Source organism: Camelus ferus, chromosome 5 (assembly GCF_009834535.1).
Source record: "Camelus ferus isolate YT-003-E chromosome 5, BCGSAC_Cfer_1.0, whole genome shotgun sequence".
Taxonomy (NCBI): Eukaryota; Metazoa; Chordata; class Mammalia; order Artiodactyla; family Camelidae; genus Camelus; species Camelus ferus.
The window spans coordinates 69154254-69179311 of record NC_045700.1 but is presented as its reverse complement, the minus strand read 5'-3'; the positions used below and the strand labels follow the sequence as shown (position 1 = coordinate 69179311).

Below are 25058 nucleotides of genomic sequence, written 5' to 3'. Positions count from 1 at the left end.
AAATTTACTTATCTGTACCAAAAAAGGATGAATGAGGTCAAAGATGAAGAGAAAATGATAAGTGAGGCGGCTTTTAAAGCCGCATGGACGTTTAGCAGGCTGGTAACATCCTTCAGGTCCATGACCATGGGGTTGGGCGTCAGGTTGAGGATAACGCCGAGGGGAGTCGCGGGAAGAGCGGGCGGGCAGACTGCGGACCAGGGTAGGCGTTAACGCCGGACTAACAAAGGCCGCCGGGAACACTTCTCGAGCCTACGGAACTTGCGGGGGCCGAAGGGTTAACCGCGCGCCCGACTCCAGAACGCATCCCGGCCCCCACTCCCGCGGTCGCTAGGAGACGCCGGAAGTGGGGGAGGGGCGGGCGGCGCGACCCAGGGTGGGAATCTTTTTCGGGCTCTGGGGGCGGAGGGAGGGGAGCGCGCGTGCGCGCGTCGGGCCGGCCGTCGCCGCGGTGACCGTCCTCCGAGTCCGTCGGCTCGCGCCCCGCCTCCGTTCCTGCTGCCCCCTCCCCTGTCGCGCGCGGGGGGTGTTTCTCGCTCCTCCGGAGTTGCCGCCGCCGCCGTCGCCGCGGCTCCTCCTCTCCCAGTCTTGGGTTTCCCTGGCGCTGCCGCCGCCGCCGCTGCCTCTGCGGTCTGTATGAGGAGGAGAAGGATGTGAAGATGGCGGAGCTGCAGATGCTGCTGGAGGAGGAAATCCCGGGGGGCCGCCGGGCCCTTTTCGACAGTTACACGAATCTGGAACGGGTGGCCGATTACTGCGAGAACAACTACATCCAGGTGCGACCATCTCGCGGCCTGGGCGCGTCGGGCCTCTGGTGGTGAGCGGCTCGTGGGGGACCCCGGGCCCGGGGGCCCCGCTCCTGGGGGCGTAGGGTGCCGAGGCCGCGGCAGGGACATGGTCGAGCTGAGCACCCATGAGGAGCAGGGTGGGAGCTGGGGCAGGGGAACGAGTGAGAATTCCCCAGTTGGAGAAAATTGTAGCTTTAAAACATTTTAAAACCATGAATCAGCCCTCGCTGCGCTGTGTGTGTGTGTGTGTGTGGGGGGGGGGTATCTCCGCCTCCCCGCTTCTCCTTCTCTTGACCGCCCCCGCACTCGGTGCCCGTCGATTTTCGGGATGGCGGAGGAGGCAGAGAGCGGCATTTTCTATTTGACAGATTCCTGCTCCCCCATTTGGCAAGAGTGTGGGGGATTGATGGGTCACCCTTCCCCCAAGCTCTGGAGGATTTTTAAGGGGTTATATTGCTGCAAAGTAAAGTGCCTCAGTTTTCTGTTCGTGTGAATGCCTCAAAAGACCGGTTTTTTGGTTTGTTTGTTTGTAGATTCTGGCCAGGGATACAGCATAAGAGTAGTTGTCTCTTGTTGGAAGTTATTGCCATTTTTCTGCCTATGGAGAATAAGAAGCTGCATGATAATGAACTGCCCCCCCCACGCCCCCGCCAGTTCCGTTAGAATAGGTAATTTGCCCACGGGAAAAAAATCTGTGACTGTTTTTCAGAGAGAATTAGGATATGATCCTTATGGTTTAATTTTTCCCGTGATGGTTCATTTGGCACACGGACTGAGTGGTAGTGCTGTGTGTGTGTATTTGTGTGTATGAGGCGGGGGATATTGGGTGAGATGAAATCCAGCTGCTCCGGGAACAAGCAAAAGATTCTGGTGAATTAAAAATAAGTCCTCTTTAAAATTTTTTGAAAGGTTAGTTTAAAATGCACAGTTTGCGAATTCAGCATCTTTTGTTTTCTTTATGGCTTACTCTGAATCACAGGTTCTACATTTTTTCCCTTCGTATTTAAATTCTCTTGTGATAAAGGTGGAAATGGAAGAAGTATGTTAAATTATTTCTTCACCATGGCTTTTTTTTCCTGCTCCGATCTCTCCAGGCATCCTTAACATCAGCTGTATTGGGAAGCATTTTCAAGTCTTAGTGTAAAACAAACAAACAAAAATAGGGTGTTAAAATTTTTAGGTCCATAAATTTTGTGAGGACCGCATGGTTAATCAGGGATGGTACTGTGGGATTTTACTTGACGAGACATACGCTGAACTCTGTTATTTCTTACAGGGAATATTTGTTTTGGAGAATGAACCAGACAATCCAAGTCTTTTCCCTCCAAAGAGGCAGTTGGAAGTATGGCTAGTAGGAAAAGAATGTGTTTTCAGTCAAAGATTGATATAAAAAATACAACTGTCCGTATTTGTAGGATGCTTTGCTGATACTGAGTGTGCTGGGAGAGATTCAAAGGTTCAGTTGCTCAGTTTTTCACTAAATATATTTGAAAGTCTTCTATAGCCTGGCACTAGGACATGGGTTGATGATGCACACCCAGCGTCTACAGAATTTCTTACTGTAATTAGTAGGAGAGGCTGATTTGTGAGCAGCTGAATACCATATTGTGTGTCAGTTTAAACTCTAATGGGCTGCAGGTGGGAAGAAGGACCAGCGGAAGCTATGCTATTTTCAGGGAATTCACAATCTCTGGAAGAGGCAAATCAAAAGGATTGAAGTAGTAGTTCCATTGTCTTGTGCAACAATTTATGGGAAAGAGTTACAGGTCAGAAGAGAAATTGCGAGTGAAAAAGTGATTGAGTTGCGGTTATTACCAATATGTTTAAAAAAACAGATTTGTCTGTCTTTGGAAAATAATTTTTATTGTAATTTAATGGCATCATTCCTCTTAGATTACAGTTGTTATATAAAAGTGCTTGAGTTAATAAAGCTGAGAGATTAAAGGGATAAGCAGTTGTCAGGTTTTTATATATTTCATGCATTTTTTCAGTTCAAAAAAGAAGAATGTTACTGCCATCATCTTGCCTTAATAATGGGACTCAGAATTTAATGTGGTGGTATGTTAAAATTCAAAGTATAAATACTGATTAATAGAAATGGATTTGGATTTTAAAAATCTTATTTCTTCAAATTAGTATCTAAAATTTTACCTCTTAGATTATCATCTGTTTTAGGATCCAATGGGAATATAATAATTTTCTCCCTAGATGACAACTCTTAACATGATTTGTTTGTACTAAAGTTGATAAATAGAACATGGTGATAGTGGATTTGTGCTGACTTAGCTGCACATTTGGCTGGCTTTCCTTGTGACCAATGATCTGACAAGCAGGGGTTTTGATACTGCCTGTGACCCATCAATAGATGAAAGTTAATTGGTGGCATCAGTGATCACATGGTCAATTTAGCCTTATTGAAGCATCATGTCTTAACCACTGGGTCAGGTTAACTTACTCATTTAATTTTGTGGAAATACAGTTTTTGCCTGTAGAGCAGAAGAAGACAAATCTGTTGATCGTATATAACAAATGTATGTAAGGTTCCTTGTTCAGTATTATTAAATAGCTGGTTTTATGCATGGGAATATAAAAAAATTAAATAAGAATATTCTAAGTGTGAATTTTAAGTGTGAAAACTGAGGAGAGGAAGGAAAATGATTGTGCTGTCCTTCTGAAAACAGTCATACTCTGTTTAAATTGTTCCTATTGTATAAAAATCTACTTCTGAAATATTATCTGTTGGCATCAGGACTGATCAGATTTTGCCTGTGTTAACACACACAAAACTTAACAGAGCAGGATTGTAAGTAGTAATTTTCCAGGTTACTAATGCAGTTAACATTAGAAATTTTAAAAATCATCTTCAGTAAAAATTTAGATTATTTTATTTCAACCTCTATTAAAAGTGATAGTCAAAACTTTTTCTACAATGTGAATAAAAAGTTATAACTACAATTTGCTGTTTCCCTGATTGGTTTTATTTCTTGCCTGTAGAAAGGAACTTAGTAATTGTTAAGGACTTTTTGGAGATACATGTAAAACCTGTTTTTTTCCCCTTCATTTATTAATATAAACGTTGATGCCAAATCTAGAAAGTGTACAGAATTTTTAAAACATGTTTTGATTAATTTGGAATCTACATATTTACTAATGAAGAATTTAATAATAAAGTGGGTTGCTTAATGTTTTGGTAGGTGAAATAAGATTATCAATTACTTTCTTAAAGTAAATCTGAAAAATCAACTTATTAATACTTTCCTTTTGTTAGATAAAAAGAGATCACTATGCTGTGTACCAGAAACTAACACAATATTGTAAATCAGCTGAACTTTAACTAAAAAAAAAGTTATTACTTTTTGTGAATGTTAGTTCACATAGATACATAATAAGATCTCATTTGTCCATGGTTTGGATTACAAACAAAATAATCCAATAACATGGCTTTGCTCAGAAGAAGAGAAATTAAGAATTTACCTAAATGTTTTATGTGAAATATTTCTTTTTTGAATAATAGAGATGTCATTAGTAGTTTTCCTTTTTTCTCTTTATCAACAAAGATACTCTTAGAATTCATGAAAAATTGCAGGAAAGGGGATATTAGAATCATGGCTTGTAACTAATCAATTTCATAAAAAAGTAGTTACTAAAATATAAATATTTAACATTTTTATAAAAACCGTTAGAATACGTGCTCTTTGTTGAAAACTGTTAGAAAATATAAATAGATATTAAGAATTTGCCCAATCATTTTGAATATATATTTGGTATTTATACTTTGAAGTTTTTTAATAGGCGCAACTAAATGTCAAGTATTTTTAGAAAATGGGTTCATGTTCTATATTACTTTTATATGTTGCTTTAAAAAGAAACTTTTAATGGTGCTAGTCTTTGTTTTTTATGGATGGTCATAGATAATACAGAAGGGAGGTTTGTATTTATGTGTTTGACTTCTGTTTGTTCTCACAGATACAGGAATCTTAGTACTTAGAATGAAGAAGCAGAAAGAGGAGGTCATTTAAAACTAGAAATTTGAGGACTAATGTTTGCATCCTTCCCTGTGACTTGGGTTTTTTACCTCCACAGAGAGGAGTGAACTATGTAGGTAAACATCAGGCTGAATTAGGGAGATTGAATTTCCCTAGATTGAGGTGATTTAACCCATCAGAATTTGACCAAGATTTATCCTCAAAAAAACCCCCCCAAAAACCAAAAAAAAAAAACTAGTCCCATCAGAGATGTTTGGTGATTGGATTTTCATTGATAAACCAGTCATTATGAATATCTTTGACAAGACTGCAAACACAGGCTAAGTTATATTCTAAGTCCTTTACTCTTTTTTAAAATGAAACATTTTTAAAATTTTAAATAAAAATTTAATTGTTAAATTAAAAAAAAATAATTTTGTTGTCTGTGCACTTAATACCTCTTCTTCTCCAAAGCACTTAATTAGTCTCATAATTCCCTTTATTGATCCAAGGACTCCCAACTGCACTTATTTTGTCCTACCTTGAAGGGATTCCTAGGTGCGAAATTGCTTTTTACCCAGACAATTAATAAACTCTCCTTTCACTTTGTCAACTTACCTTGGTACAATTAATACATAAATGTGTGATAGATTTACTTTGTTCAGGGTCTTCTTTCCTCTCCCAGAGAATCGTTTATAACAAAGTGAGTTTACTTGTGTGTAAGATAGTAGAGATATTTTTAAGCATGAGATCTTTGGGTATTACTTTGTCCTTTTAAAATGCAAGAAATTTTAATAGTATTCAGTGGCTGTGTGTATAAATATGATCTTTTGGTGGATAAACATATACCTTGAAAATTATAGATTATTTGTAGACTTGATAGTTTATGGTTGAATTTTTATGGAGCTTCTTAATAGGTGGGCTTCATGAAGTAGCATGTGGTACAACACCTACTTTGAATCTTTTATTTACTTGGTGTTCCTTCTCCGGATATAAAGCTTCTGGAGGATAGATTTATAACTTGAAGTTTTGTTTTTTTTTTCCCAATATCCTTGCATTAGCCATAGGGTGTGGTACATATAGTAGACACTGACACTAATTAAAAGTCACTGATTGTCAGAAATACGTACTTGAATATACTAGAGATTGCACTGAATTATTTTATAGACTGAATGTGATTAACTCAATTTGTCTTGCAAATTTTTCCTATTAGAAATTGTAAGCAACATTTATATTCTCTTAGCATTACTCTGCAGCCTTTGCCTTGTGGGAAACAGAGTTTTACTTTTTATTTCTTCTTATACAAGTAATATATACTTCGATGTAGAAGTTTTGGACCTCAAAATAGCTTTACCTTGAATCATTTACAACACGAATTTTTTTTTTCATTTTACTTTCAAAGGTAGGTTTATTGAAGTATAATACATATATAATACAGTTCACATTTTTAAGGTATAAGTTTTAAGGTATAAATTTTGACAAATTCATACACCTTTATACTTATATAAAACAATTTGTATTATACTATGCAAATTATAATACCACCACAATGTAAAATTTTCTAGTCTTAGCCAGTGATGAATATAGTATAAACATTTGCAAGTAGGTATTGATGGGACATAGGTCTTTATCTCACTTGGATAAATCTAAGGAATTGGCTCCATCATGGCACTCTGATGATACTGCATGTATCCATGTAGGCTACGTAGGGAAAGCTTGGATTGCAGGTGATCTGAGTCTTGATAGAACACCTTGTGATCTTCTTGGAATATGAGATTATGGAAGCCTTGTAAGGAGCCCATAACATCCCTTTTGGCTCTCATTTATCTTCAAAGGAGGCTGTCATGATACAGTTTCTCATCACCTCCTGGTTCTGATGAGATGAGGTTTTCTTTGAGGTTTCTTTTAGGGCACAGCTGCAGGCTATAAAACCAGCTGTAGCATGGCATTGACTCCTCAGAAAGAGTGTTATATCATCCATATTCCAATTATATGGCCCCTTTTGTTTTGGGGTTGCTCTGCACAAGGGACTCAGCTTTTGCTACTATTCCTTTCAATCTATATAAATATGGACTTTCTGAATCTGACAAGGGCTTGTTAGGACTTGAACATAGTTGTCAGGTCTTGCCTTCTTTTTGCCTGGACAGTAATTATTTAACAGTGGGATTCCTGGGTTATATGGTGACTGGATGTTTAACTTTATAGAAATTGCTGAACTTCTTTTCCAAAATGATGGTACCATATTACATCCCCACCAGCAAAGTTCCAGTAGCTCTCATCTTTGTCAGCCCTTGGTTTTGTCAGATTGTTAGCTTTTAGCTATTCTGATAGATGTTAGTAATATTGCCTTGGTTTTGTGTTGCATTTTCCTGATAAGTAATGTTGCTAAGCATTTTTTCATGTGATTGTTTATCATCTGTATATCTCTTTTGATGAAGTGTGTGTCCAGATCTTTTGTCCATTTTTTAAACTTTTTTTTTTTTAAACTCTTTTGTAATTGTTGACTTTGGTGATTTCCTTACATATTCTGAATACAAATACTTTTTAGAAATGTATTTTGCAAATATTTTCTCCCGTTATGTGTCTTGTCTTTTCATTTGAATAGTGTCTTTCACGGAGCAGAAGTTAATAAATTTTGATGGAATCCAGTATATCAGTTTTTTCTTTTTTGGTTAATGCTTTTGGTGGTGTAGCTAAGAAACCTTTGCCTAACCTACAGTCAAAAATATTTTCTCCTATTTTTCTTCCTCTGGATACTTCATAATTTTAGGTTTTACAGTTAAGTCAGTGATCCATTTATAATTAATTTTTCTACTGGGTATGAGGTATGTCAAGGGTTTTTGTTTGTTTTGCAAATGGCTATCTAATTGTTCAGGAACCACTCGTGGAAAAGATTCCTTTCTCCATTGAATTCCCTTGGCATCTTGTGAAAATCAGTTGACCATATGTGTTTGGTTCTGTTTTGGACTCCACTTGGATCCTTTGATCTGTGCATGTATATTCTTTCCATGCCACCCTGTAGCTTTATAGTAAGTCTTGAAATCAAGTGGTATGAATCTGTACTTTGTTCTTTATCAGTTTTGTTTTGGCTATTGTAAGTCCTTTGCTTTTTTCAGTATATGTTTTAGAATCAGCTTGTTAATTTCTGTAGACTTGACGGGATTTTGAACGGAATTGCATTGAATCTGTAGATATTTTGCAGCAAATTGACACTTTGATAATACTAAGTCTTCTAATCTGTGGACTTGGTATTTCTCTCTATTTAGGTTTCCTTTGATTTCTCTTCTCATTTTAATCATTAGAATACAAATTTTGAACATGTTTTGTTACATTTGACCCTAATTATTAAATGATTTTGTGCTGTAATAAATAGAACTATTTTTAAAATTTCTGTTTCCAATTGTTCATTACTAGTATATAGAAGTAGGATTGACTGTTGTATATTGATCTTTTATTCAGTGACCTTGCTAAATTTACATATTAAACATAGCAGCTTTTTTTTTTTTTGAAGATTCTTGGGGATTTTTTTTTAATGTAGACATTAAATCAGTAAATACAGTAAATAAAGATCAGTCAATAAAGATAGTTTTATTTTTTCCTTTTTAACCTTTTCCATTTATTTCCCTTTCTTGCCTTATGGCACTGGCTAGAACCTCTAATATAATGTTGAATACGAGTGACGAGAACCTGTATCCTTTATTTGTTCACAGTGTTTCAGGGAAAAGTCAGTCTTTCACCTTTATTAGTGGTAGGTTTTTGTGGATGCTCTTTATCAACTGAGAGAAGTTCTCTCTTATTCTTAGTTTGCTCAGAATATTTTTTAAACCATGAATAGATGTTACATTTTGTCATTTTTTTTTCCTGTATCTTTTGAGGTGTTCATTTTATTTTTGGTCTTGATAAGGTGAATGACATTGTTTGACTGCAAGATGGATTTTTTAAAAATTTGTGATTATAAGCAGTTTGATCAGTGAAGTAGTGTGCATTCTGAGTTATAGGACTTTTTTTTTTTTTTTTACAAGAAATAGACTTTTAATAATGTCTAGAAATTTGTTACAATAAGCAAGCTTGGTCAAACAGGTATATATTGTATATTGGCTGCTCTTTATGCTCTCCGCTATATGCTATATTTGTGTATGCAGAAGGATTGCTTGTAAAGGCTTAGAGCATTATTATTTACAAAACAAATTTCTTTTCATATTGAGATCATTAAAATGGTTATAAAAAACTGAAAATATGTGTATTATGTTAATTATTGTAATTATATTTAATATAATTTTAATTTTAGTGGCCATGTGACTGAGAGGTTAACCTCTCAGTTTTCTTAATCTCTGAGGTGGTACAGTTATAGCAGCTATTTCATAGGGTACGCAGATGAAATGAGTTAAGACAGATAAAACAATACATGTCTAATCAAATCTAAGACTTTTTTTATTGAAATATAGTTGATATACAATATTACATAAGTTACAGGTGTACAATATAGTGATTCACAATTTTTAAAGGTTTAAGACTATCAATTTTTAAGATGCACCATTTTATGTGTCACTTAGTGAACATTGAAACACTTAAAATACTTTCACTTAACTGACACAGTCCATTTCAATTTCAGTAACATTAAAATATGAGAAAAAGTTCATACTACAATCAGTAAAACATGGTGTGTAAGTGTTTGCTGTTACTACAGTCACTGTTAATATATATTGAAGACTTACATGTTTTATTTTTGTCATGTTTTTACACTGCTCTTTAGGGGCATGTCTTTAACTAGTTACTTTTTTTATTTTAAAAGATTTTGATAGGACAAGATTTGACTGCATTTGAGGTTCCAAGATGCTTGTGTCTGTGGTGTTAGACTTACATACTAATTTCACTTATCCTATTGAACTACAACTTTATTATGATTGAATTTTTCTAGTTAAGCAGGATTTCACAGCTTTCACAACTAAAGTTCATTATGTAAAGTTGTAATTCACAGACACACAGATAGTTGTATTTTAATTTTCTAGAAATAGTGACATATTACTTATGGATGTCCTGGGTTAAAGGACTTTGTTCCAAAACTTAATTGCTTTAGACTGATACTTCTTAATTTTTTCTTAACTCACGGCCTCTTTTGATAAATATGAAAATCAGCTTACCCATTTGTGAATTTATGGTTATATCCATTTTATGGTTATATGTTGACTTAGAGCATAACCATTATAACTTTCAGCATTTCCAGCAGTTTGCCAAGATGGAGGGATTTACATGGGAAAGGCCTCCTAGAGTAAATATCTATCAGGGTGACAAATTCTGCAGAGTTCAGAGGTTCAGCAATAAGTCTTCAGATCCTATGTGACCAAATATTACCATTTAGTTTATGACTACTGTTCCCATTTTGGACTATATATATGAGGAAATTTATTTTAAATGCTAAGATGTTGATTTCCGGTCCAGATGGCAGAGTAGTAGGACCAAGAGCTCTCCTTTCCTTGTGACTACACCAAAGCCACAACTGACTGCTAAACAACCATGGGGAAAAAAAGACTGGAACCTAGCAAAAAAGATTTTCAACTTGAAACATAAAGAAGGAACAACAGCAGGATGGTAGGAGGGGTGTGCTCATGATATTATCGGGCCCCATACCCCTCAGGTGGGTGACCCACAAGCTGAAGAATAATTAAGTCACAGAGGAATGAGAGTTCTGAGCTCCACATCATGCTCCATAGCCTCGAGTTCTGGCATTGGGAGGAGGAGGAGACCCCAGGACACTGGGTTTTGAAAGCCATTGGGGTTTAACTCCAGGAACCCCATGGGACTGAGGGAAACAGAGACTGCATTCTTTTGGGAAGTGTGCACAGAATCTTGCGTTTACCAGGTTAGAGGGAAGAGGCAGTGATTTCATAGGATCCTGGGCCACACCCACTCGGTGGTTTTGGAGGATCTCCTGGGGAGGCAGGGGATGGCTGTGGGTCATCCAGGGAATATAAAAGCTGGTGGTGAAGATTCTGGGAGTGTTCATCTACATGAGCTTTCCTGGAGACTGACATACTGATTGGATCATTAGCACCATGACCTAGCCCTACCCAACAGCCTGTAGGCTTAAGGGCTAGGAAGCCTCAGGCCAGACAACATACTGGGTGGTAACACAGCCCCACCCACCAGCAGACTTCCTGAGCCACAAACCACCTCTAGACATAGCCCTAGATATGGCCTACCCACCAGAGGTCCAGGACCAAGCTTCACCCAGCAGTGGGCAGCACCAACTCCTGCTGCCAGGAAACCTGCATAAGGCTCTAGTCCAGCCTCATCCACTGGGGTCCAGATTCCAGAAATAAGAAAACAACAATCCTGAAGCTTGTAGAAAGAATCCACAAACACAGACCAGACTGTACGCCGGGACTGACTGGACCCTGGCCCTTGGGTGACAAGAGAGGAGTGTACTGCTTGGATGTATAGGACATCTCCCACAGAGGGCCACTTTTCCACAGTAGAGAAATGTAACTAACCTAGCTAAAAATACAAATAGAAAGACAGATAATATGAGGTGGCAGAGGAACATCTTCCTGGCCAAGGCACAAGATAAAATTCCCGAAGAGGAAATAAGTGATGAGGAGATAGGCAATTTATCCGAGAAAGAGTTTAAAGTAATGATGGCGAAGATGTTCAGAGAACTCAAGAGGAGTATAGATGCATGGAGTGAAGTTTTTAGCAAAGAGTTGGAAAATATAAATACCCAGAGTTAAAGAATAAAATTACTGAAATGAATAACACACTAGAAGGAACCAAGAATAGACTAAATGAGGCAGAAGGAGAGAGCAGTGAGCTAGAAGACAGATTAGTGGGAATCACTACTGCAGAACAGAAAAAAAAAATGAAAAGAAATGAGGATAATTTAAGAGAACTCTGGGACAACATGAAATGCACTAATATTCTCATTATAAGGGTCCCAGAAAGAGAAAAGAGAGAACGGACCTGTGAAATGTTTTGAAGAGGTAATCACTGGAATCTTCCCCAACTTGGGAAAGGAAACAGTCACCCAAGTGTAGGAAATGCAAAGAGTTCCACAGAGGAACACACCAAGGCACATAGTGATCAAATTAAGAAAAATTAAGGATAAGGAGAAAAATATTAAAATCAGCAAGAGAAGAGCAACCAGTAGCATATAAGGGAACTCCCATAAGGTTATCAGCTGATTTTTCAGCAGAAACTGCAGGCCAGAAGGGAGTGGCACAATGTATTTAAAAAGATGAAAGAAAAACCTCACAACCAAGAATACTCTATCTGTTCAGATTTGATGGAGAAATCAAAAGCTTCACACATAAACAAAAGCTAAAAGAATTCAGCACCACCAAACCAGCTTTACAACAAATATTAAAAGAACTTCTCTAGTCATCAGATCACAAGGAAAGAGAACAAAAAGAAGAAAGAAAGAAAAAAAGACCTACAGAAGATTGCTTTGGCAATTAGGAGTCTTTTATGGTTCCATATACATTTTAGAATTGTTTGTTCTAGTTCTGTGAAAAATGTTGTATTTTGACAGGGGTTGCATTGGATTTGTGGATTACTTTGGGCAGTATGACCATTTTGATAATGTTGATTCTTCTAATTCGGAGTACAAGATACCTTTCCATTTCTTTGTATCATCTTCAATTTCCTTCATTAGCGTTTTACATTTTCAGAGTTTAGGTAACCTCCTAGCTTAAGTTCATTTCTAGATATTTTGTTGTTTTTGATGCAATAGAAGTATTTATGACAGTTACAAAATTCTGGTTTTTGAAGTGCAAAAAAAAAAAAAGTAAATGAAGGGCTACAAATGGCAAAATATCCTTCTTTTTTATGGGTGATTGTATTCCACTGTGCTACATCTTCTTTGGCTATCTATTGATGTGCATTTGGGATGCTTCCATGTCTTGGCAATTTTAAATTGTGCTGCTTTAATAGCAGCGTGTATGTATCTTTTTGAATTAATGTTTTTGTTTTTCTCAGGTGTATGCCCAGGAGTGGAATTGCTGAGCCATATGGTGGTTCCGTTTTGGGGTTTTTTGAGAAACCTCCATATTGTTTTTCATAGTGGCTGCACCAATTTACATTCCCACCGATAGTGTACTGGGGCTTCCCTTTTCTCCACATTCATGCCAACATTTGTTACTGGTGTTTTTTTTGACGATGGCCTTTCTGACAGGTGTGAGATGGTGTCTCATTGTGATTTTGATTTGTATTTCCCTGATATTAGTGATGTTGAGCAGCTTTTCATGTTCCTGTTGGCCATCTGCATTTCCTCATTTGGAAGAATGTTCAGTTCTTCTGCCCATATTTTAAATGGGTTGTTTGTTTGTTTGCTTTTTTTTTTTTTTCCCCAGGATGGGCAATAGCTCTTTGTTTTTTTTTTTTTTTTTAACATTTTTTATTGATTTATAATCATTTTACAATGTTGTGTCAAATTCCAGTGTTCAGCACAATTTTTCAGTCATTCATGGACATATACACACTCATTGTCACATTTTTTTCTCTGTGAGTTATCATAACATTTTGTGTATATTTCCCTGTGCTATTCAGTGTAATCTATTCTACAATTTTGAAATCCCAGTCTATCCCTTCCCACCCTCCACCCCCCTGGTAACCACAAGTCTGTATTCTCTGTGAGTCTATTTCTGTCCTTTATTTACGCTTTGTTTTTGTTTGTTTGTTTGTTTTTGTTTTTGTTTTTTAGATTCCACATATGAGCGATCTCATATGGTATTTTTCTTTCTCTTTCTGGCTTACTTCACTTAGAATGACATTTTCCAGGAGCATCCATGTTGCTGCAAATGGCATTATGTTGTCGGTTTTTATGGCTGAGTAGTATTCCATTGTATAAATATACCACATCTTCTTTATCCAGTCACCTGTTGATGGACATTTAGGCTGTTTCCATGTTTTGGCTATTGTAAATAGTGCTGCTATGAACATTGGGGTGCAGGTGTCATCCTGAAGTAGATTTCCTTCTGGATACAAGCCCAGGAGTGGGATTCCTGGGTCATATGGTAAGTCTATTCCTAGTCTTTTGAGGAATCTCCACACTGTTTTCCATAGTGGCTGCACCAAACTGCATTCCCACCAGCAGTGTAGGAGGGTTCCCCTTTCTCCACAGCCTCTCCAGCATTTGTCATTTGTGGATTTTTGAATGACGACCATTCTGACTGGTGTGAGGTGATACCTCATTGTAGTTTTGATTTGCATTTCTCTGATAATTAGTGATATTGAGCATTTTTTCATGTGCTTTTTGATCATTTGTATGTCTTCCTTGGCGAATTGCTTGTTTAGGTCTTTTGCCCATTTTTGGATTGGGTTGTTTATTTTTTTCTTATTGAGTCATATGAGCTGCTTATATATTCTGGAGATCAAGCCTTTGTCGGTTTCACTTGCAAAAATTTTCTCCCATTCCATAGGTTTTCTTCTTGTTTTACTTCTGGTTTCCTTTGTTGTGCAGAAGCTTGTAAGTTTCATTAGGTCCCATTTGTTTATTCTTGCTTTTATTTCTTCTAGGAGAAAATTTTTGAGATGTATGTCAGATAATGTTTTGCCTATGTTTTCCTCTAGGAGGTTTATTGTATCTTGTCTTATGTTTAAGTCTTTAATCCATTTTGAGTTGATTTTTGTATATGGTGTAAGGGAGTGTTCTAGCTTCATTGTTTTACATGCTGCTGTCCAGTTTTCCCAACACCATTTGCTGAAGAGACTGTCTTTATTCCATTGTATATTCTTGCCTCCTTTGTTGAAGATGAGTTGACCAAAAGTTTGTGGGTTCATTTCTGGGCTCTCTATTCTGTTCCATTGGTCTATATGTCTGTTTTGGTACCAATACCATGCTGTCTTGATGACTGTAGCTCTATAGTATTGTCTGAAGTCTGGGAGAGTTATTCCTCCAGCCTCTTTCTTTCTCTTCAGTAATGCTTTGGCAATTCTAGGTCTTTGATGGTTCCATATGAAATTTATTATGATTTTTTCTAGTTCTGTGAAATATGTCCTGGGTAATTGGATAGGGATTGCATTAAATCTGTAGATTGCCTTGGGCAGTGTGACCATTTTAACAATATTGATTCTTCCAATCCAAGAGCATGGAATATCTTTCCATTTTTTAAAGTCTTCTTTAATTTCCTTTATCAATGGTTTATAGTTTTCTGTATAATTCTTTCACCTCCTTGGTTAGATTTATTCCCAGATATTTTATTACTTTGGGTGCTATTTTAAAGGGGATTGTTTCTTTACTTTCTTCTTCTGTTGATTTATCGTTAGTGTAAAGAAATGCAACTGATTTTTGAACGTTAATTTTGTAACCTGCTACCTTGCTGAATTCTTCAATCAGCTCTAGTAGCTTTTGTGTGGACCTTTTAGGGTTTTCTATATATAGTAACATGTCATCAGCATATAATGACACTTTTACCTCTTCTTTTCCAATTTGGGTCCCTTTTATTTCTTTCTCTTGCCTGACTGCTGTGGCTAGGACTTCCAGGACTATGTTGAATAGGAGTGGTGATAGTGGGCATCCTTGTCTTGTCCCAGATTTTAGTGGGAAGCTTTTGAGTTTTTCACCGTTGAGTACTATGCTGGCTGTAGGTTTGTCATATATAGCTTTTATTATGTTGAGATATGTACCCTCTATACCCACTTTGGCGAGAGTTTTTATCATAAATGGGTGTTGAATTTTATCAAATGCTTTTTCTGCATCGATTGAGATGATCATGTGGTTTTTGTCCTTTTCTCTTGTTGATGTGATGTATTACATTGATTGATTTGCGTATGTTGAACCAGCCTTGTGTCCCTGGGATGAACCCCACTTGGTCATGATGTATAATCTTTTTTATGTGTTGTTGGATTCTATTTGCTAAAATTTTGGTGAGGATTTTGGCATCTATGTTCATCAGTGATATTGGCCTATAATTCTCTTTTTTTGTAGTGTCTTTGCCTGGTTTTGGTATCAGGGTGATGGTGGCTTCATAGAATGAGTTTGGGAGTATTCCCTCCTTTTCAATTGTCTGGAAGAGTTTGAGAAGGACTGGTATGAGTTCCTGTTTGTATGTTTGGTAGAATTCCCCAGTGAAGCCGTCTGGTCCTGGACTTTTATTTGTAGGGAGGTTTTTAATTGCTATTTCTATTTCCTTTCTAGTGATCGGATTGTTCAAGTGTTCAGATTCTTCTTGATTCAGTTTTGGTGGACAGTATGTTTCCAGAAACTTGTCCACCTCCTCTTAGTTATCCAGTTTGGTTCCATATAGTTTTTCATAATATTCTCATATGATATTCTGTATTTCTATTTTGTTTGTTGTAATTTCTCCATTTTCCTTTCTTATTTTGCTAATTTGTGCTCTCTCTTTTTTCTTCTTTGTGAGTTTGGCCAGAGGTTTGTCGATTTTATTTACTTTTTCAAAAAACCAGCTTTTGGTTTGGTTGATTTTTTCTATGGTCTTGTTAATCTCTATTGTATTTAATTCCTCTCTGATCTTTATTATTTCCTTCCTTCTGCTGCTTTTTGGGGCTTTTTGTTCTTCTTTTTCTAATTCATTCAGGTGGTGGGTTAAATTGTTTCTTTGAGATTGTTCTTCTTTTTTGAGGAAGGCCTGTATCGCTATAAACTTCCCTCTTAGCACTGCCTTTGCTGTGTCCCATAGGTTTTGAGTGGTTGTGCTTTCATTATCATTTGTCTCAAGGTATTTTTTAATTTCAGCTTTGATTTCCTCATTGATCCATTGTTTTTTCAGTAACATATTGTTTAATCTCCATGCTTTCCTTTTTTTCTCCTTTGTTTCTCTGTTGTTGATTTCCAGTTTCATGGCATTGTGGTCAGTAAAGATGCTTGAGATAATTTCTATCTTCTTAAAATTGTTGAGGTTTCTTTTGTGCCCAAGTACATGATCGATCCTGGAAAATGTTCCATGTGCACTTGAAAAGAATGTATATCCTATTTTTGGGGGGTGTAATGCTCTGAAAATATCCACCAAATCTAGTTTTTCTATTGTAGTATTTAATTTCTCTGTTGCCTTGTTTATTTTCTGTCTGGAAGATCTGTCTAGTGATGTTAATGCAGTGTTAAAATCTCCAACTATGATTGTATTCCCATCAATATCCCCCTTTATCTCTGTTAGTAATTCTTGTATGTACTTAGGTGCTCCTATATTGGGTGCATATATATTAACGAGTGTAATATCCTCATCTTGTATCACTCCTTTAATCATTATAAAATGTCCTTCTTTATCTTTCTTTATGGCCTTTGTTTTAAAGTCTATTTTGTCTGAAATCAGTACTGCAACACCTGCTTTTTTGGCTTTTCCATTTGCATGGAATATCCTTTTCCATCCTTTCACTCTCAATCTGTATGTGTCCTTCTCCCTAAAGTGGGTCTCTTGTATGCAGCATATTGAAGGTTCTTGCTTTATTATCCAGTCTGCCACTCTGTGTCTTTTGACTGGAGCATTTAGTCCATTAACATTTACAGTAATTAATGATAGATGTGTGTTTATTGCCATTTTGAACTTATCTTTGCAGTTGACTTGGTATATCCTCTTTGTTCCTTTCTTCTTCCTTTTGTGGTTTGGTAATTTTCCTTTGTATTATCATGGATTTTATTTAATTTTTGTGACTCCTTTGTAAATTTTTGGCTTGTGGTTACCTTTTTTTGTAAATCTGTTAACCCATTACTATAACTGTTTTTATTAAACTGATAGTAACATGATCTCAAACCCATCCTACTGTTAAAAAAATTTAAAAAAGAAAGAAAAAAATATTCTATATTTCCCTGCCTCCCTATCCCACTCTCAGTGATTTGTATGTCTTCTTTTATAATTTCATGTTTACTTTATTTGTAATTCATGAGTTATCACCTTTCCAGTTGTGTGTTTCTCATTTCTGTAGCATCCTGCTGCTTTTCTATTTAGAATAGCCCTTTCAATATTTCTTTTAGCATGGGTTTAGTGTTGCTAAACTCCTGCAGCTTTTTTTTGTCTGTGAAACTCTATTTCTCCTTCTATCCTTAAGGATAGCCTTGCTGGATAAAGGATCCTAGGCTGCATCTTTTTTTTCATTCAGGGCTTTGAATATATCTTGCCACTCCCTTCTGGCCTGTAGTGTTTGTGTGGAGAAATCAGCTGAGAGCCTTATGGGGGTTCCCTGTTTGTTTGCTTTTTAATTGAAGTACAGTTGATTTAAAGTGTTGGGGGAAAACAAAGGGGGAAAAATTTGGGAAAATTATCCTCCCCCTGTGATGAAGGGGCTAGATGGGCAGGATGGGGTTGAGGGGAATCTTTAGTTTCCACACTCACAGGGGAAAGAAGGGCAAAACCAGCATCCCCCAACCCCCACCTCAACAATCACATGATGCTAAAGGAGTGGGAGTGATTCAGCTGACTGCCCACCCCAAATCTTCTCAAGGGCTGGCTGCCTTTGGACACTCTTCTGTGGGTGCTCACACCTCAGTTCTACATTTATTTTGAGTTATTCTGGGAAGGACATGGTCTAGGAGTGGGGCTAGTATGATGAACCATCTAGGATATTTGGGCAGTATGAACTCAGGACAAAAGAGAAAAATAACAACACTTGAGCCTGAAAAAAATTAAAAAATAAATGCTAAGATGTTTGTTTAACTTGACACAGTACCTTTTGCCTATACAACCTTATTGTCCTACTGGTGTTACTTTCAAATTTGGTAGGAGATTTTGTTATAATACAAAAATTCTGATAATACATATAGTTCTTACTTTCTAAATATTCACACTGTTGTACCTGCATTAATTTTCTATTGCTGCTATAACAAATTACCACAAATTTAGTGGCCTAAAACAATGTGAACTTACTATTTTATAGTTCTGGAGGTCAGGAGTCTAAAATAGGCCACAGAACTGTTCTTTCTGGAAGCTCTAGGGGGCAATCAGTTTCCTTCCCTTCTTCAGCTTCTAGAGGCTGCCCACATTCCTTAGCCCATGACCCTCTTTAGTTTCCAGGCCAGCAATGGCATCACTCAGACCTTTGCTTCTGTTTTCACACCTCTTCCTGTCCCTCTTCTTCCATCATCACATGCCTTTCTCTCTCTCTCTCTCTCTCTCTCTCTCTCTGCTTCTGTTGTCTCATTGCCTACTCTGACTCTCTACCTTCCCCCTGTAAAGACCTCATGATTACATTGGGTCCACTCATATAACCTTCCCATCTCAGGGTCTTAACTTTACATCTGCAAAGTCCCTTTTGTCATGGGTTCCAGGAATTAGGATGTGGTCATCCTTGAGAGGGCCTACCATGGAATCTGAACATAGCTTCTTAGCTTCTTTTATAGTCCTTCCTTTATCAGTAGATGACAACTCTGACCTCCTTGATACTTAAGGCAAATACCTTGCTTGGTACTATTTTTGATTCTTCTCTTTTGCATTGGCTAACAACTAGGTCTGTCTTCACATTTCTAGATCTAACTACTACTCACCACCTCTCCTGCACCTAACCTGGTTCAAGTCACCTTCATCCCTCACTTAGATTATATCTAGCCTTTCAGCTAGTCTTAGAACAGCAGCCAGAGTGATCTTTTAAAAGTCTAAATCAGATCATGTTACTATTCTGATCACAACACTCAGGGACTTCACATCTCACTTGGTGTAAGAACCAGAGTCCTTAAAATTGCATACAAGGCACAAATGATCGAGCTTCTGATCTTGAATCATCTCCTGGTATACTTCTCCCCTTCCCTTGCTCACTCTACTCCAGCCACTTTGGCCTCCTTTTCTTGAATATGCCAGGCATACTTCTGACTCGGGATCTTTTTAGTTTGCATTTACTGTGACTGGATCTTTTTTTTATTTAACAGAGACTTAGCCTTAGTCTCTCTCTCTCTATATGTTCAATTCAAGTACAGTTGATTCACGAAACTGTGTTAAAGGTTTACAGCAAAGTGATTGAGTTTTACATATATGTGTATCTATATTTAGATAATTTTTCATTATAGGTTAATGTGAGATATAGACTCTAGTTCCCTGTGCCATACAGTAAACCCTTGTTGCTTGTCTGTATTATGTATAGTAGTTTGTATCTGTTAATCTGTAAGATTATAACATACTCCTACTCTTTGTTCACACTCCTCTTTGCTTGTACTTTTCTTTCCATGCTTTGTTTTTCTTCATATTACTTAGCATTTAACATAGAGTATTTATCTATTTGCTTATCTCCCTCTTCTGGCATGTGATTGCTGTGTAGGCAGGGAGTTTTGTCTCCTTTTCATTGCAAGTATCTGGAACAGTGCCTGGGACAAAACAGGCATTAAATAAGTATTTGTTAAACGAATATATTAGGTCTTTCTAGTAAGCAGGAGAAAATACTTGTTTGAGAGCAGTGCAATATATTACTTTTCCGAAGTTAAAGAGGTACATTTATGTACAGGTAAATGAAGTTGGTGTTTCATTTGCCCAGCATATTTATGCAGATATGACCAACAGAATTGACAATACTGTTTCACACATGGCTGGTGCTTTAGAGTTAATTCAGTTGAGTTACTTTCACTTAATGCAGGACTTATTCTGTAGTGGACACTTACCGAATGTCTGAGCTGATCTACAACTTCTTGGGAAGTGAGCAACAGAAGTATTCCTATTTTTAAAAATTAGGTAATTGGAACTTAGCTCTGACTTTGCTGAACTAAACTTTTGCAAAGAGAGAAACTGTATTCACTTTTTTGTCCATGTCCCCTGTGCTTTGTTGAGTGAAATGATTGAACTTATGACTCATACCATTTAACATTTTTATTATACTTTTTTTTCTTGTTCATTCAAAAAATATTTATTGAGCATCTGCCCATGCTGGGAAATCAGTGGTAGGTAAGTCATGGAGCTGACAGTCTAGTTCTGTTACCATTTTAATTCCAATGAAGAGCCTCTGTTGTAAATTCTGAATTAGTGGGATTTGAACTAAACATTACATGGGCCTACTTTTCTTTTGTTGTTCGTGCTGACCATTGTTTGGCTTTATCCGCTTATCTGTTGAAAACTTTGAATAGAGACAAGGAAAGGCATTGTGAGGAACTTCCAGAATCTACAAAACAAGACTGAATAGCGGAGCCAATAAGGGATGTCAACTTTTTCCCATATGTAGTACCACAAGTTTTCTGCCAGGAGATACTGGTTGAATAATGATTCCTTTTTTTTTCCCTTAAAATCTCTTATTCTAAATGTAGGAGAGCAGGGCAACCTCACAAAAAGAATTTAAATCACTTAGTTTAATACATAGAAGAATAAATTTACATTTATTGATAGTAAGTTTATATTGTTTCCAGGTTTTTATCATCCATACATCTGTTTATAATGTATTAATATGTATAATTAATATGTGTAAGTAAAAAATATATAAATGTTTAACCGTTTCTTACTGAAGTACAGTTAATTTACAACGTTGTGTTAGTTTCAGGTATACAGCAAAGTGATTCACTTATACATTTATATGTATATGTATTCTTTTTCATATTCTTTTCCATTGTAGGTTATTACAAGGTATTGAATATAGTTTTCTATGCTATACAGTAGGTCCTTATTGTTTATCTGCTTATATATAGTGTATAGATATGTTATCCTCCCCCTGCCACTTTCCCTTTTGGTAACCATAAGTTTGTTTTCTGTATGAGTCTGTTTCTGTTTTGTGAATAAGTTCGTTTGTATCATTTTTCTAGATTCCACATATAAATGATATATTTGTCTTTCTCTGTCTAACTTAATTCACTTAATATCATAATCTGTAGGTCCATCCATAGTGCTGCAAATGGTGTTATTTCATCCTCTTTTATGGCTGAGTAATTTTCCACTGTATCTGTGTATATACCACATCTTCTTTATCCATTCATCTGTTAGTGAACATTTAGGTTGCTTCCATGTCTTGGCTATTGTAAATAATGCTGCTTTGAACATTGGGGTGCATGTATCTTGTCAAGTTAGAGTTTCCTATAGATACATGCCCAGGAATGGGATCTCTGGATCACATGGAAACTCCTTTTAGTTTTTTAAGGAACCTCCATACTGTTCTCCATAGTGGCTGCACCAATTTATATTCCCACCAACAGTGTAGGAGGGTTCATTTTTCTCCACACCATCTTTAGTATTTATTATTTGTAGACTTTTTTTTTGGTGGGGGGAGGTAATTAGGTTTATTTATTTATTTATTGGAGGAAGTACTGGGGTTGAACCCGGGACCTCATGCATGCTAAGCATGCGCTCTACCGCTTGAGCTATACTCGCCCCCCTGTAGACTTCTTAATGATGGCCATTCTGACTGGTGTGAGGTGATACCTCACTGTAGTTTTGATTGCATTTCTCTGATAATTAGTGATGTTGAGCATCTTTTCATGTGCCTGTTGGCCATCTGTATGTCTTTGGAGAAATGTCTATTTAGGTTTTCTGCTCATTTTTGGATTGGGTTCTCTGTGGTTTTGATATTAAGCTGTATGAGCTGTTTGTATATTTTGGAAATTAATTCCTTGTCTGTTGCATTGTTTGCAAATATTTTCTCCCATTCTGTAGGTTATTTCATTTTGTTAATGGTTTCCTTTGCTGTGCAAAAGCTCTTAAGTTTAATTAGGTCCACTTGTTTGTTTTTGCTTTTATTTCCATTACTCTAGGAGACAGATCTAAAGCAATACTGCTTTGATTTATGTCAGAGAGTGTTCTGCCTATGTTTTGCTCTAAGAGTTTTATAGTATATGGTCTTACATTTAGTTTTTTAATCCATTTTGAGTTTATTTTTGTATATGGTGTTAGAGAATGTTGTAATTTTATTCTTTTACATGTAGCTGTCCAGTTTTCCCAGCACTACTTACTGAAGAGACTCTCTTCTCCATTGTATGTTCTTGCCTCCTTTGTTGTAGATAGATTGGCCATAAGTACATGAGTTTATTTCCACATTTTCTGTCTTGTTCCATTGATTTATGTGTCTGTTTTTGTTCCAGTACCATGATGTTTTCATTACTGTAGCTTTGTAGTAAAGTCTGAAATTAGAGAGGCTGATTCCTCCAGCTCTGTTCTTCTTTCTCAAGATTGTTTTGGTTACTTGGGGTTTTAGTGTTTCCATACAAATTTAACAATTTTTTGTTTTAGTTGTGTGAAAAATACCATTGGTAATTTGATAGGGATTGCATTGAATCTGTAGATTGCCTTGGGTAGTATGGTCATTTTAACAATATTGATTCTTCAGGTCCAAGAACATGGTATATATGTCTCCAATTTCTTTCATTAGCATCTTAATATTTTTTGGAGTACAGGTCTTTTGCCTCCTTAGGTAGGTTTATTCCTAGGTATTTTACTCTTTTTAATATGATGGTAAATGGGATTGTTCCTTAATTTCTTGTAGCAAAAGCAGTTCTAAGAGGGATATTTGTAGCGATACAAGTTTACCTCAGGAAATAAGAAAAATTTCAAACAGCTTAACTTTCCACCAAAAGCAACTAGAGAAGGAAGAACAAAGAAAACCCAAAGTTAGTAGAAGAAAAGAAATCATAAAAATCAGAGAAGTTAATGAAATAGAGACTAAAAAAAAGTAGAAAAGATTAATGAAACTAAAAGTTGGTTCTTTGAACAATAAACAAAGTTGATAAACCTTTAGCCAGACTCATCAGCAATAAAGAGAGAGGGCCAAAATCAATAAAATCAGAAATGAAAAAGGGTAAGTTACAACTGACAGTACAGAAATACAAAGGATCGTAAGAGACTACTATGAGGAACTGTAAGCTAATAAAATGGACAACCTAGAAGAAATGGACAATTTCTAGAAAGGTAAAGTTTCTCAAGACTGAACCAGGAAGAAATAAAAAATATGAACAGACCAACGACCAGTATTGAAATTGAACTGATAATTTAAAAGCTCCCAATAAACAAAAAAGCCCATGACCAAATGGCTTCACAGGTGAATTCTACCAAACATTTAGAGAAGAGTTAACATCTATCCTTCTGAAACTATTCCAAAAAATTGCAGAGGAAGAAACACTTCTGAACTCATTGTACGAGGCCACCATCACCCTAATACCCAAACCAAAGACAGAACAAATAAAGAAAACTACAGAAAATTCCTTTCTGAGTTCCTGTCTCCCTCCTTGTGTTCATGGGAGTCAGAGTAGATTCTGCAGGAGGGCCCCCACCTCCTTGTACCCCCTTTCCCCAGCTTGCTTTTGTGTTACAGTCTTTCAGTAAAAACCTGTTTGGTCAAAAAAAAAAAAAAAAATCACTGATCAGTACAGATGCAAAAATCCTCAACCACATACCAGCAAACTGACTCCAACAATACATTAAAAGGATCATCATATGCCATGATCAAGTGGGATTTATCCCAGGGATACAAGGATTTTTCAGTATTCTGAAGTCAATCAGTGTGATACATACACCACATTAACAAATTGAAGAATAAAAACTGTATGATCATCTCAAAAGATGCAGAAAAAGCTTTTGATATAATTCAACATCCATTTATGATAAAAACTCTTCAGAAAGTGGGCATAGAGGAACTATACCTCAACATAATAAAGGCCAATATATGACAAACCCACAGGTGACATATTCATTGTTACAAAGCTGAAAGCTTTCCCTCCAAAATGAAAAACAAGACAAGGATACTCACTCTCACCACTTTTATTCAACACAGTTTTGGAAGTCTTAGCCACAACAATCAGAGAAGAAAAATAAATAAAAGGAATCCGTATAGGAAGGGAAGACAAAAAGCTGTTCACTGTTTCCAGATGACTTGATACATAGAAGATCTGTTTTATTTTTTGATACATAGAAAATCTTAACGATGCTACCAGAAAACTATTAGAGCTCATCAGTGAATTTAGTAAAGTTGCTGAATACAAAATTAATATACAGAAATCTGTGGCATTTGTATATACTAACAGTGAAATATCAGAAGGAGAAATTAAGGATACTTGTAATACAAATTTAATGTCAGCAGTTTTGTTTGTGGTGTAAACGTGTTAGATACATGTACATCTAAAGCTTACTCCTCTAATGTTTGCTGTTATTTGGTAAACACTCAGAAGCCTTGTATAAATTTCTCAGACTGAATATGGACTGGTTTATTCTCCCAGCTTAATTGAGATATAATTGACAGGTAACATTGTAACTTTGAGGTATACAATGTGATGATTTGATACACGTATATAGTGACTGATTATTATAATAGGAGTAGTAAACATTTCTGTCTCACACAGTTACCTTCTTTTTTGTGTGGTGAAAATATTTAAGATCTAGTCTCTTTTTAAAATAATTTTTCTAATTGAAATACACTCTGTTACAATGTGTCAATTTCCGATGTACAGCACAGTGTCACAGCCATGCATATG

General features: G+C 36.5%; 1 protein-coding gene and 1 long non-coding RNA gene across 20 annotated transcripts in view; both read left to right on the top strand.

The window, feature by feature from the left end:
• Nucleotides 1-454: 454 nt before the first annotated feature.
• ABI2 (abl interactor 2) overlaps nt 455-25058 on the top strand; it is a 110236-nt gene continuing 85632 nt past the window's right edge. For 7 of the 19 annotated variants that reach the window (XM_032480038.1, XM_032480034.1, XM_032480033.1 and 4 more), the window contains exon 1: nt 470-776. In XM_032480038.1, the coding sequence (XP_032335929.1) occupies nt 660-776 (117 nt within the window). In that variant the 5' untranslated portion in view covers nt 470-659. Of the gene's footprint in view, nt 777-25058 lie in introns of all 19 variants that reach the window. The other 12 variants (XM_032480040.1, XM_032480023.1, XM_032480028.1 and 9 more) reach the window with 10 other exon arrangements.
• Nucleotides 10100-23433, top strand: LOC116663741. Its single transcript, XR_004320039.1, has 3 exons — nt 10100-10419; nt 11172-11173; nt 23423-23433. It is a non-coding gene; the product is annotated as an uncharacterized LOC116663741 (long non-coding RNA).